The sequence below is a fragment of the Staurois parvus genome, unplaced genomic scaffold (assembly GCF_062004578.1).
Source record: "Staurois parvus isolate SC_StPar_1 unplaced genomic scaffold, SC_StPar_1.0 ptg000202l, whole genome shotgun sequence".
In the NCBI taxonomy this organism is placed as follows: domain Eukaryota; kingdom Metazoa; phylum Chordata; class Amphibia; order Anura; family Ranidae; genus Staurois; species Staurois parvus.
In genome coordinates, this window is record NW_028317998.1 from 3092989 (window position 1) to 3107392 (window position 14404).

The 14404-nt window shown below is 45.8% G+C and overlaps 1 protein-coding gene across 2 annotated transcripts in view; it reads left to right on the plus strand.

The window, feature by feature from the left end:
• The window catches only part of COL4A6 (collagen type IV alpha 6 chain), a 328190-nt gene that overhangs the window by 247418 nt on the left and 66368 nt on the right, over positions 1-14404 (plus strand). For both annotated transcript variants that reach the window (XM_089678282.1, XM_089678283.1), the window contains exons 8-13: positions 1312-1380; positions 2768-2803; positions 2982-3044; positions 10915-10950; positions 11407-11448; positions 14159-14248. In XM_089678282.1, coding sequence (XP_089534408.1) covers positions 1312-1380; positions 2768-2803; positions 2982-3044; positions 10915-10950; positions 11407-11448; positions 14159-14248 — 336 coding nt within the window. The remainder of the gene's footprint in view (positions 1-1311; positions 1381-2767; positions 2804-2981; positions 3045-10914; positions 10951-11406; positions 11449-14158; positions 14249-14404) is intronic.

Here is a 14404-nt window from a genome sequence, read left to right on the forward strand (position 1 = left end):
TAAGTTCTTGACACAAGAAAGGTGAAGGCTACAAGAAGATCAGCAAAGCTTTTCTTATCAATCAGAATACTGTAGCAAAAGTAATACAAACATTTAACAAAGCTGGAAATGCAGCCATCTCACTGAGATGTCCAGGCCATCCATGAAAGTTAACACTTTTACAGGAGCGTCCTCTGACGAGAAGGGTTGAAGAAAATAGCCATACAAGTTCACTGCAGTTAGCTAAAGAAGTAGAAAGTAAAACTGGGATGATTGTTTACTGTGACACAATACAGCGTACACTGCAGAGGAATAACATGCATGGGTGTTGTCCATGAAGGAAGCCTCTCCTAAAGCCCATGCACAAAAAAGCCCGCCTAGAATTTTCCAGGGCCCATGTTGAAAAAGAAGAAGACTACTGGGACTTTTTAGTGATGAGAAAAGAGATATGTTTTTGGAATGTGAAACATGGTGGTGGCAGTGTTCTTCTGTGGTGCTGCATGAGTGCTGTTGGTGTCAGGGAGCTGCATTTCATTGATGGTATCATGAATTCACAGATGTACTGTTCTATATTGAAAGAGAAAATGCTACCATCACTCCATGCCCTTAGTCGTGGTGCACTTTTCCAACATGACAATGATCCAAAACACACATCTAAGGCCACTGTTGCATTTCTGAAGAAGAACAGGGTGAAAGTGATTCAGTGGCTAAGTATGTCTCCTGATCTGAACCCAATCAAACACCTATGGGGAATTCTGAAGAGACAAGTTGAGCATCACTCACCATTCAGTACCTAGGCTCTAATAGAGGTCATTCTTGAAGAATGGAAAATTATAGATGTTGCAATATGTTGCCAACTTGTTCATTCCATGCATAGAAGACTTGGTGCTGTCCTTACAAATCATGGAGGTCATACAAAATACTAGATGTAGTAGTTTTTGTTGTGGGGTGTATTAATTTTCACATCAACTAATTTGAATAAAACTGAAGATTTTGTAATCTGAGTTATACTATTAACCTTGCTTTCATGTAATGAGCTAAAACAAACGTTCTATAAAACTCAGTTTTGTAAAAAGTTTGGAAATTGTTCTTGTGCTCATTGAGATATTGATTAAAATCTTACTTTTAAAAAGGGGTGTACTCATTTATGCTGAACACTGCATATTCTTAATGTCATAATGCCTCTCCTCTACCAGCACTAACTGCTGCTATACTGAACTAGCTCACCCCGATTGTATGAAGGACCTGTGGATGGCCCTCAGGTTGCAGCCCTCAATTACATAAAAAAGAAATGCCATTGCTTTAAAATGTGTTGCCCTTTTTTTGCCATAGGGTATTCCAGGTCCCAAAGGCCAGAAAGGCGAACCGTCCTATATACAAGGTGGAATTAAAGGACCTAAGGTAAGATAAACCCTAGATACCTACCAACTCTAGCATCAAGCTGTTGACAAGATAGCTTAAAAAGGCACTTCTAGTATTTTATATAGTTTTTTTAGTATATTCATGCATATTTATTTTTTGCCACAAAAATATGAAATCCTGCATGTAAATGTTTCTTAATTACCTACTGCAGCCAGCAAATGGAGCAACTCCTTTCACTGTTACATCGATATAATGTTATTACTTTGCTGAGAACATTTTGTGGTGTTTGTTGAGCTTAATAGGTGCAATTCAAATTACACATAGAGCTGAATGAGGACATGTATTCCTCTCCTCCTACTCTGTTCATACGACTTAGCATTTGCTCCTTTTATGACTTTTAGGCAGGGCTCTTTTTTCTTAGGGAATAGGTGCAGGAACTCTCCTTTTCCAAATCACCCTGTCTCCACCACGCATCATCGCTGCATTCCACCCCTTACCTACCTCCCAGTACCACCCTTTTAGAGAATAAGAAATGTGTATGGAATTTGTAATGATAAAAAGAAAAGCAGTAAAATAGATCCCCTACAGCCAGCAACAATGAACCACCTGTAAGAAAATACCCCTCCCCCAGCAACAATAGTCCCCTGACAGCGTCAACAGATCTCCCCACAGCCAGCATCAATAGATCCTCCAGCAGCTAGCAACGATAGACCCTCCCTCAACAGTAGATCCCTTCAAGCACCAATTGACCTCACAGCAACATAAGACCCCCACAGCAACATCAGATCCCCCATTATCAACAGTAGACCTCACCAGCATCATTAGATAGTCCCCCCCTGCAAAAATAGTTCCCCTCCAGCGACAGTAGATCCCCAGTAGCCAGCATCAATGGACCCTGCAGTACACCCCACCGCCCCTTGCGATTACATACATTCAGTGCTTGGTGTGCCAGAACTGTGTTCCCTAGCATTCCTGCTGAAAAAAAGCCCTGTTTTTGGGTATTGTTACCAGTGCTGACTTCGAATGCATTTTTTTTAAAATTAACACCCAACTAAGCGACCTTGGAGCTACCACCATCCAGCCTGTGCTATCATACACCAATCCCTACAAAAGTGCCAGAGTTCCTAGACTGGTAAATTTGCTACCCTCTGTAAAGTAACAATACCATGCTTTGTCTTAGATTGTCTTTGTGACACATGCAGAGTATTCCTCTTTAAGGAAGGTAAACCCAAATATGAATTGGTTACAATGACTTCTGTACTTCTGTGGTTAACAAATTTACAGTATATACCACTAAAACTAGGTGTAGAGTTTGAGGGTAGCCCAAGTAGCCTCTAGAACCCAAGCCCTCAAAGATCCAGTATTGTGCAATGTCATATGGCAATGTTTTATTTACAACCTTACTGTTATACTTGTATCATTTCAGGGAGATGATGGAGGAAACGGCGCTGATGGGCTTCCTGTATGTATATATTTGGTTTAGTTGATTTAGTACACTGAAATTATATTATCTTTTTAATGTTTTGTTCTTTATTACTTAATTGAGCAATAAAAATCTTATATAAATTGATTATTTTAGTAACACTCTTTAATTGAGACGTGATTTGTACTGTGTTTGTGTAACTATTACATTATTATAGGGACCACGTGGACCACCTGGACCCGCTGGACTGACAGGCCCAGCTGGACTACCAGGATTACAAGTAAGTAGTATTTTTATAAAATTACATTTTTGAAAACAAAAGCCATTTTGATAGTAGTTGCCATTTTGCAAGATAGGTCATATGATAGTTAAGGACATGGATGTGATAGCATGCCTTGAGATGTGACTCTGGCATGTGTTAAAGCAAAAATGTGGGCATAAGGAGCTTACTGAATGGTTGGGCTACCTTTAATTTTGTCACCAAAAGGAAAGAATGGGAAGCGGTGTCTGTTTTAACATCCTGCTTGGTGAATCAGGCTCTTAAACCAATAAATGCTTTTACATTATTTGAATGGTAAGAGGGAGTAGACCACAGGAAGAGGTGGTGGTGATGATTCACTTGCAGGCATGTTGATAAGATACATCATAGGTCTTAGTTAAAAGGATAAGTGAGGTGTACATCATTCTAAATCAGTTTTTGGCTTTCAATAGTCAGGACATGGAATATAGATTGTGTCTGACTGCTATGAGCTACTACACTCTGAACATTGCTAAATGATGTATTAAAAATAATTTTTCTAATGTAAATATGAATCTGAATGGCCATATTATATTGAACATTTTACCATGTGCAACCACTAGTTGGTTTGACATAATAAAAACTGAGGACTTGCCTACACTCTCTATAAAATTGGTTACTGGCAGGTGTTTATACCCCAGCCACCTGGTCTTCTAGTTTAGACTGAACTGCACTTTTGCCTGCCTTCATATTGCTTCCTATTGCATACATGACAGACCATTGACTTACATTGCCATAGTACCAATCTGAGTGTGGTGTGGACCAGTGCATCTCAGCTCTTCTGCCCAGTGCTCAAAAACATTATATTGCTAAAAGTGTTGGGATGCCTGCCTTTACACGCACATAAACTTTAATGGCATCCCAGTCTTAGTCCGTAGGGTTCAATATTGAGTTGGCCCACCCTTTGCAGCTATAACAGCTTCAACTCTTCTGGGAAAACTGTCCACAAGGTTTAGGAGTGTGTCTATGGGAATGTTTGACCATTCTTCCAGAAGAGCATTTGTGAGGTCAGGTACTTATGTTGGACGAAAAGGCCTGGCTCGCAGTCTCCACTCTAATTCATCCCAAAGGTGTTCTATTGGGTTGAGGTCAGGACTCTGTGCAGGCCAGTAAATTTCCTCCACCCCAATCTCGCTCATTCATGTCTTTATGGATCTTGCTTTGTGCACTGGTGCGCAGTCACGTTGCAACAGGAAGGGACCATCCCCAAACTATTCCCTCAAAGTTGGGAGAATGAATTTGTCCAATATATCTTGGTATGCTGATGCTTTAATAGTTTCTTTCACTGGAACTAAGGGGCCAAGCCCAATCTCAACTCCTGAAAAACAACCCCACACCATAATCTCCCCTCCACCAAACATTACACTTGGCATAATGCAGTCAGGGAAGTACCGTTCTCCTGGTGTCAGGGCAGGGCTGTGGAACGGACAGGTAGGCCTAGTGGCAGGGTAACGCACTGGCTGACGACAACCACCACCAACAGACTGAAGTCCCTCAGGGCGCGGAGTCTAAGTCCCAGGCTGCCCTTCACCAGGGCCCCTGATGGTGGGGATGGACTTGACGCAACCAGGGACCAGGTCGCGGCCCCCGAGACACCCCAGCTGCGGTAATGGCCGCCGCCAATGGCGTGTAGTTGGTGAGAATGACAATAGCGTAGTCAGACAAGCCGGGTCAATAACAACGGGACAAAACAGTACAGAACAGTAGACAGAGAATCACAGGTCACGGGCCGGGTTCAGCAACAGAAGGTCAGATCAAAGGGAAACGCAGAGAATGGTCTTAGTCACAAGCCGAGTCAGAATACCAGAAGAGTCACGAGCGTATACACAGAGCTGTAGCAAGACAAAGACACAAGACACAAGTGCAAAGAGCATGTGCAGATCCCAGGCTTATATGTACTCAGCCACACCCCTCTGGGGGATGGACCTCAGAGACCTGAAGGCATAAAAGATTCCCATCATGCTCAGCAGAAATCCAAGATGGATGCTAGCACATGGAGTAACATAACCTCTGGGAAAAGGTAGGACCTTGACAGTACCTCCTCCTCAAGGGCCCCTCCCCCTCCGCGGCTCAACAAAAGGTTTCCGAGGAAAGCGGGTATGAAACGCGCGGAGGAGGGCAGGAGCATGGACATCCGCGGAAGGAACCCAGGAACGCTCCTCGGGACCATAACCGCGCCAATGAACCAGGAACTGTAATCGGCCGCGCACCAATCGAGAGTCCAGGATCCGGCTCACCTCATACTCCTCATGACCGTCAACCCGAATGGGACGGGGCCGAGGCAGAGAGGTAGTGAAGCGATTGCAGATCAGAGGTTTCAACAGTGATACATGAAAGATATTGGAGATCCGCATCCCAGGTGGAAGGGCAAGGGCATAGGCCACCGGATTCACCTTGCGGAGAATGCGAAAAGGACCGACAAAACGGGGAGCTAGTTTGGGTGTGGGCACCCGAAGATTGAGGTTACGAGTAGACAACCACACCCGATCGCCGACCTGGTATGAAGGAGCGGGCAACCGTCTGCGATCAGCCTGGAACTTCTGACGCTGAGCCGAGTCCCTCAAAGCCCTCTGGATCTGCCCCCATGAAGAACGCAGGGCAGCAAGATGGTTCTCCACAGCCGGAATGTCCTGTGGTGAGAACCTCTCAGGTAATACCGCGGGTTGGTACCCATAGTTGGCCATGAAGGGGGACATCCCGGAGGAGGAGTTGACCGCTGAGTTCCTGGCAAACTCAGCCCAAGGCAGGAGATCGGCCCAATCGTCCTGATGGTCCGAGATATAACACCGAAGGAATTGTTCTAAGGCCTGATTGGAACGCTCCGCAGCCCCATTGGACTGCGGGTGGTAGGCTGAAGAAAAGGAGAGACTAATGCCCAACTGGGAGCAGAAGGCGCGCCAGAATCTGGACACGAACTGACTCCCGCGGTCCGAGACAATCACCTTGGGCAACCCATGCAGGCGAAAAATCTCCCTGGAAAAGACCGTGGCCAGTTCTTGCGCTGTTGGTAATTTCCTGAGTGGAATACAATGGCACATTTTGGAAAAACGATCGACGACCATGAGGATGACCGTATGACCCCGAGACACAGGGAGGTCTACAATAAAGTCCATGCCCAGGTGTGACCAAGGACGCTCCCCATTGGGAATGGGTTGCAGAAGACCCATTGGAAGATGCCGTGGAGATTTATTCTGGGCACAGATCGAACATGCCGCTACATAAGAGGCGATGTCGGTACGGAGAGTTGGCCACCAGAACAACCGAGAGACGACCCAAGACAACTGGTTCCTCCCCGGATGCCCGGCAGTTTTGGAGTTATGGTAGGTACGCAGCAGACGGGTGCGCAACCCCTCGGGTACAAAACATCTACCCTCCGGTCTCTCGGGAGGAGCGTCAGTTTGAGCCGCCAAAATCTGCTCCCCAAGGGGAGAAGTCAGACTGGTACGAATGGCAGCCAGGATATGATCCGGAGGTATGACCGAGGTTGGCTCAGAGTCCTCCCTGGACAACTCAGAGTATTGCCGCGATAATGCATCAGCCCTGACATTCTTGGAACCAGGCAAATAGGAGACCACATAGTTGAACCGCGACAAGAACAAGGCCCATCTGGCTTGACGGGGTGTCAATCTTTTGGCCTCCGAAAGATAAGTCAGGTTCTTATGATCGGTAAGAATGAGGACCGGAACTGCGGAGCCCTCGAGCAGGTGCCTCCATTCCTTGAGAGCCAGAATGATTGCCAACAACTCCCTATCTCCAATCTGGTAGTTGCACTCTGCAGAGGAAAGCTTCCTGGAGTAGAACCCACAGGGAAGTAGGGGTCCATCGGGCGACCGACGTTGAGACAGGAGAGCGCCTACTCCTGTCTCGGATGCATCAACCTCAAGGACGAAGGGCAATCCAGGATTGGGATGAGACAGTATCGGAGCCGAAGCGAAGGCGGATTTCAGAGCCTCAAAAGCTACGATGGCCTCGGATGGCCACTCGTGAGGATTGCTGCCCTTCTTGGTTAGGTCTGAGAGAGGTTTTGCCAGCGTGGAGAAATTTCTGATGAATTTCCGATAGTAGTTGGCAAAACCTAAAAAGCGCTGAATGGGCCGAAGGCCATTGGGACGAGGCCACTGCAGAACTGCCGAAACCTTCTGAGGGTCCATGGAGAATCCCTCCGCAGAAATGATGTAGCCTAAAAAGGCAACTTGGGATCGATGGAATTCGCACTTCTCAAGTTTACAAAAAAGTTCGTTCTCACGTAATCGTTGCAGCACCTGCTTGACATCCTGGATATGGGACTCCATGGAGGCAGAGTAAACCAGGATGTCATCCAAGTAAACTACCACGCACTGCTGCAACAAGTCACGAAGGACATCATTTATGAATTCCTGAAAAACTGCGGGCGCGTTACACAACCCGAAGGGCATCACCAGGTATTCGTAGTGACCGGTTCTGGTGTTAAACGCGGTCTTCCACTCATCCCCCTGTTTGATCCGTACGAGGTTGTACGCCGCCCTAAGGTCAAGTTTGGTAAAGACTGTTGCCCCCTTAAGGCGGTCGAACAACTCAGTAATCAAGGGTAGGCATTCTTAGTGGTGATTCGATTGAGACCCCTATAATCGATGCAAGGCCTCAATTCACCACCCTTCTTCTTTACAAAGAAAAAGCCCGCTCCTGCTGGGGAAGTAGACTTACGAATGTGCCCCCGGGAAAGCGCATCCGCAACGTACTCCTCCATGGCCTTATTCTCCGCAACCGAGAGAGGATACACCCTGCCACGCGGAGGAGTGGCACCGGGTTGCAAGGATATGGCGCAGTCGTAAGGACGATGAGCAGGTAAGGCACCAGCGCGTACCTTATCAAACACGTCCTGGTACTCCCCATAATCAGTGGGCAACGCAGAGTCTGAGGAGGCACACAACACCTTAACCGGCCCACGGATGCACCCGGCCCCACACTGTGAAGACCACGAGAGAATCTCGGCAGTTTGCCAATTGAAGGTTGGATTGTGCATCTGGAGCCAGGGATACCCCAAAACCACCGAATAGTGCGGAGAAGAAATCACCTGGAAACAGGCCAACTCCCTGTGAACAGCCCCAATAGCTACCTCAACTGGCATAGTCTCGTGGGTAACCTGCGGTGGTTGCAGGGGCCTGCCATCTATCGCCTCGAGAACCAATGGGGTAACTCGAGCCTGCAGGGGAATGGAGTGCTGGGCAGCAAACGAGCTGTCCATAAACAACCCGCCAGCCCCAGAATCTACCAACGCCTGGGCCGTCACCGAGCCCTCCGCCCAAGAGAGGACAACGGTGATCAGTGGCTTATCTCTGCGGAACGCCGGGGACGAGGAGACTCCACCCAAGATCTGTCCCCGACAGGATCTCAGGTGCGAGCGTTTCCCGGACGGACCGGACAGGACAGCCGAAAGTGCCCACCAAGACCACAGTACAGGCAGCGACCATCCCGACGCCGAGCGGCCCGCTCTCCCTCGGAAAGGCGAGCAAACCCCAGCTGCATGGGCCCACCACCAGACAATCTATCCCCAGGAGGCGTGGGAGGAGAGGGAGGAATGGGTGGGATAGAAAACGCAGGTGCCAGTCGATTGGAAGGCCTCCGCAGGCGTTCCTTGAGTGAAGGCCTCTCCCTGAGCCTGGTATCAATCAGGATCAGGAAGGAAATTAGTGCTTCCAGCTCCACAGGCAATTCCTTGGCTGCGATCTCGTCCTTCAATGCATCAGAAAGACCCTGAGAAAACGCAGCCACCAGAGCCTCATTGTTCCAACCCACCTCTGCTGCCAGGGTACGAAACTCTATGGCGTACTCGGCCACGGTCCGTGAACCCTGATGCATAGACATGAGCAGCTTGGCAGCCGAGGCGGAGCGAGCCGGTACATCGAATACCCTACGGAAGGCATCGACAAAACCGGAAAACTCGTGAATCACGGGGTCATTCCTCTCCCATAAGGGATTCGCCCAGGCCAAGGCCTTGTCTGAGAGTAGTGAGATGAGGAAACCCACCTTTGACCTCTCAGTCGGAAAAGCGTAGGGGATTAATTCAAAGTAAATCCCCACCTGGTTAAGGAACCCACGACACTGACTCGGCTCACCCCCAAAGCGCTGTGGAAGAGGGGCTGAACCGGTCATACCTCTGGACACCGCGGGTGCCGCATCAGCCGCGGCGGTAGGCACAGCAAGCGGAACAGCAGCGGGAGCGACCACCGGAGTGACAACCGGCCTAATAACACCAGGAGTAAGGTGCGCGGTGCGTGCCAGCAGAGTTTGCAACGCCTGAGCGAACTGATCCAACAGGAGATCCTGTTGATCCAGTCTGGCAACCAACATAGGAAGTGAAGGCGTACCTGCACCGTCAGGATTCATGGCACTTGTGTAATGTCAGGGCAGGGCTGTGGAACGGACAGGTAGGCCTAGTGGCAGGGTAACGCACTGGCTGACGACGACCACCACCAACAGACTGAAGTCCCTCAGGGCGCGGAGTCTAAGTCCCAGGCTGCCCTTCACCAGGGCCCCTGATGGTGGGGATGGACTTGACGCAACCAGGGACCAGGTCGCGGCCCCCGAGACACCCCAGCTGCGGTAATGGCCGCCGCCAATGGCGTGTAGTTGGTGAGAATGACAATAGCGTAGTCAGACAAGCCGGGTCAATAACAACGGGACAAAACAGTACAGAACAGTAGACAGAGAATCACAGGTCACGGGCCGGGTTCAGCAACAGAAGGTCAGATCAAAGGGAAACGCAGAGAATGGTCTTAGTCACAAGCCGAGTCAGAATACCAGAAGAGTCACGAGCGTATACACAGAGCTGTAGCAAGACAAAGACACAAGACACAAGTGCAAAGAGCATGTGCAGATCCCAGGCTTATATGTACTCAGCCACACCCCTCTGGGGGATGGACCTCAGAGACCTGAAGGCATAAAAGATTCCCATCATGCTCAGCAGAAATCCAAGATGGATGCTAGCACATGGAGTAACATAACCTCTGGGAAAAGGTAGGACCTTGACACCTGGCAACTGCCAAACCCAGACACCTCCATTGGATTGCCAGACAGTGAAGCGTGATTTGTCACTCCAGAGAACATGTCTCCACTGCTCCAAAGTCCAGTGGCTTTACACCACTCCATTCGACGCTTCACATTGCACTTGGTGATGTAAGGCTTGGATGCAGCTGCTCGGCCATGGAAACCTATTCCATAAAGCTCTCTATGCACTGTTATTGTGCTAATCTGAAGGCCACATGAAGTTTGGAGGTCTTTAGCTATTGACTCTACAGACAGTTGGTGACTTCTGCGCACTGTGCGCTTCAGCATGCACTGACCCAACTCTGTAATTTTACGTTACCTACCACTTTGTGGCTGAGTTGATGTTGTTCCCAGTTTCTTCCACTTTGTTAGACCATTGACAATTGACCGTGGAATATTTAGTAGCAAGGAAATTTCATGGATGGACTTATTGCACAGGTGACAACCTATCATGGTACCATGCTTGAATTCACTGAGCTCCTGATAGAGACCCATTCTTTCACAAATGTTTGTAGGAGCAGTCTGCATGCCTAGGTGCTTGATTTTATATGCCTGTGGCTATTGAGGTGATTGGAAAACCTGAATTCAATTATTTGATTTGGGGGGGGGGCCCAATACTTTTGACCATATAGTGTAGTTGCAACCTGAAAGATTAAAATACCAAACATTGTTAATAGGTGTTAATGCATTCTGCAGGTTAACTTAAAATGGGTCAAAAGTGCTTGGAATATATAGTAAATCCTGTCATACATGTTCTCATGTTCTTTCTGTATACCTAAAACAATTTTTAGAACATCTAATTTGATCAACTTTTTTTTTCTTTCAGGGTCCTCCCGGTCCACCTGGCTTTATAGGGCCAAAGGTAATATTTTCTCACTGTAATAAAAAAATCTTTTTTATTCTTTCATTTAAAACAAGCTTATCATAAATGTTTAAAGGGTTAGGTAATCTTTTTAGAAAAAAATTAAAAGGTAAGCTAACACCCTAAAGTTTCCCCGTCCCCGCTGTACTTACCTCTGTGGATGAGGAGCTACTGTACGTACCATTGCCCACGCAGCCAGTGTAGTAGTTTGATGCTCTGTGCCAGCGCTGGCCAATCTATCCCAGAAGCCCTGCATAGAGAAGAATGGGAAGTTCAATTTCCCTGACCACTGTACAGACTGTGTGGGCACTGACAGCTCATCACTGGCCTTTTCATTTTTTTATGAAAATGTGAACTTTAAATACCACTAACACATATTCATAAACCACAAGATTACATATCCTTTTCTAACAGATTATTACTCTTATAATTCATTTTGTGTCTCCTAATGTGTAGGGCAATATGGGAGTTGGTTATCAAGGAGAGGTGGGAGAGAAGGTATGTATTTTTCCATGCATTCTCCTTTATGAATATTTCTTATTGGGTAGTACAATGGCTAAGTGGTTAACACTTCTGCTTAGCACCAGTAGGGTTATTGGTTCAATTCCCAACAATGGCACTACCTGCATGGAGTTTGAATGTTCTCCCTGTGCCTGTGTGGGTTTCCCCTGGGTACTCCGGTTTCCTCCCCCAACCAAAAGACATGCTGGTAGGTTAATTGGCTTAACTGGCCCTAGTATGTATAAATGTGAGTTAGGGATATTAGATTGTAAACTCCTTGAGGGCAAGGACTGATGTGAATGTATAATATATATGTAAATTGATAGTGCTAAATAAGTACCTGTAATAATAAATATTGTGTCCTGAATGTTTTATATATAATACTAAAAGTGACATGTCAATAATCTGTCATGTTCACATAATCATGTTATACACTGAGTGCAGTTTATTAAACTAATGATCTGTGTTCAGTATTTGAAAACCAGCCTATTGAAGTTCTATACAGGCAAAGAATAAATTACTTTCAACCCAGTTCGAAGCTTAGCATTCACCTCCCATCCTCCCCTTGTCAATTCCACCATTGGAAAAAATCCCAAATTTTAATACAAAATACCTGCATACTTCCTTTTTTCCATTGGTATTCTGGTTGGATTTCTGATGTCACAAGTTCTCTTCATCCTCCTGCTCCCTCAGGGGTGGGTGAATTTCTATTTCAATCTTTAGCATGGTAATGTAATTTCAAAAGATGATCAATATTTAAAAATTGCAGCTGCCAATAAAATAATACTGGATGTTCTTGCCATGAAAGTTCTTATTATTATGGGGTGACAACCCTGTCTCTCAGTCTTTTGAGTCCAAAAATACTGTTTGATGATATAGCAAATGGCATAGTCCACAGGGAAGACATTCATTCACAGGCCTGCCATTTAAAGTGCAATTTAGCCAGAATAGTTTTCTCTTTAGTGTTCCAACGAAGTAGCTCCCATATGAAAGTTTCATTTGTTTCACAGTTTAACACTTGCTTTATAGGAAAACTCTGTTTTTTTATTAGGTAATAAAAGGCATCTGTCTCTGGAGATGGTTATTGAGTTTGTACACAGGCATCTGCTATTTGATTTAAGACATTTTTTTACAAGTTTTAAATTGAGTAGGAACGAGTTAGTCACCCCAGCAGAGCAAAATGTCGATCTCTGCTTGTGTGACACATATCGGTAAACACTTCTCTACCTGTGGGTCACCCAAAATTGATGTCAAGCCCAGGGGAAGGTGGGGAATTTAGATTTTTGTAGCAAATCTGTGTGTTTTTGGAAGGGGAGAGGTCATCACAGATGTTTAAATCTACAGTTGTGATTTTGTGCTGCTCACCCTAGATAAATCTCAACCTGAACTCATCAGGCTGGGCTGCGCTAGCCTTTCCTAAGTCCACTCATTGAGGACACATACTGTTCTCTAGTTTTGGCTTGCTGCAGTCCCCAGGTAACAGTTTCACTTAAATTAGACCAGTATAGCTGTGAATTTCAGTGTGTCGCCCCGTTTCATTTTCAGGCTGATGCATCTGTACAATGGGCTGGTCATTAGAGACTTAACAAGGCTAGGGACACCAAAACCAGAGTGATGGGCAGAGTTTTGCTGCGTATGACCTTTCCAACAATTACAGGGAGCACGTCCAGCAGATCCCTGCAGGAAGCAGTTAAACAGACCATATAAATTAACTGATTTGTCTATCCAGCTCATTGGATGTCTGCAAACAGAATGAAGTTTAGCAAGGTTTTGGAGGGAGTTACTGAGTACCAGCTCACAGAGGGTCAAGAATCGTGCACACAAAATAAACTTTGAGGAGAATACCCAAATGCAAGGAAATAAAACAAAAAAATAAAAAAAAAAGATTTTTGCTTGTACATGATTGTATGATTGAAAGTGGTGTAAACTATCACACTAGCCCCCCCATTGGTAGAGGCCATGGGGGGCCAAGGCATAGATTGAGTGAAAGAAGTTACAGCAGGCTGTCCTTGGAGGACATAGAGCCAAATCAGAATACTTAATTCCTATGTCTACTTCTTTGCGGTGTGATTGTTATAGTAGTGTAAGGCTGTGTTTGTAGTGTTAGATCCACTTGAGGTCATATGGCATTAAACTCAATTCACAAAGCTAACACTCCAGGATAACAAACCTTATTAAAAAAAAGAAAAGCTGACACTTAAAATTACAGTCACATGTTTGAAAATAAAGGTCCTTATCCTTGTGTGATAGCATTGTAAATTGAGTCTGTTATGTTAATGCTGTAAGCCATCGGATGGAGCCTATGCAGAAGTCACTGCACCAAAAAACTGATGAAAGCGTAACAGTACCACTCACCCCACCCATTAAATTATAATTTATTTGCAGTTATTTCTACTGGTGCTTAATTAGCAAAGAAGTAAAGAGCCAATGTTTAGTAGATTATAGCAACCAATCAGACCAGTAAAATCAGAAAAGTTGTTATGAGTTAATGTGACTAGTACATTGATATTTTCCCTTTTTTATTAGGCCTATATGATTGAAAGAGAAGAAAAAGAATTTGTGAAGCCAATGATAGATTCACTTTATTGATTATAGTTATTGGGTGTTTTCCTAAAAAAAGATGAATATCACATTAACATAAAAGTATGCTCTCAGCACATAAATCTTCTTCAATTAGATACAATATGAAATGCTGTATTTCTTACAGGGAGACACCGGTCGTCAGGGTGACCCCGGACCTCCAGCATCCAGTGGAATGGAATTCTCAACCTTCCTAAAAGGAATCCCAGGAGAACAGGTATATGATCATCCTGTGTATCAGATTTAAGTGTGACTTATTGACTGGGTGAAAATATCACATGTAACTTCAACAACATCAGAACAGTCTTTCAAATGCAGTTTGATGCAGGACTAAACCTTAATACCCCTTTCGCACTGATGCCCTTTTGCTGCA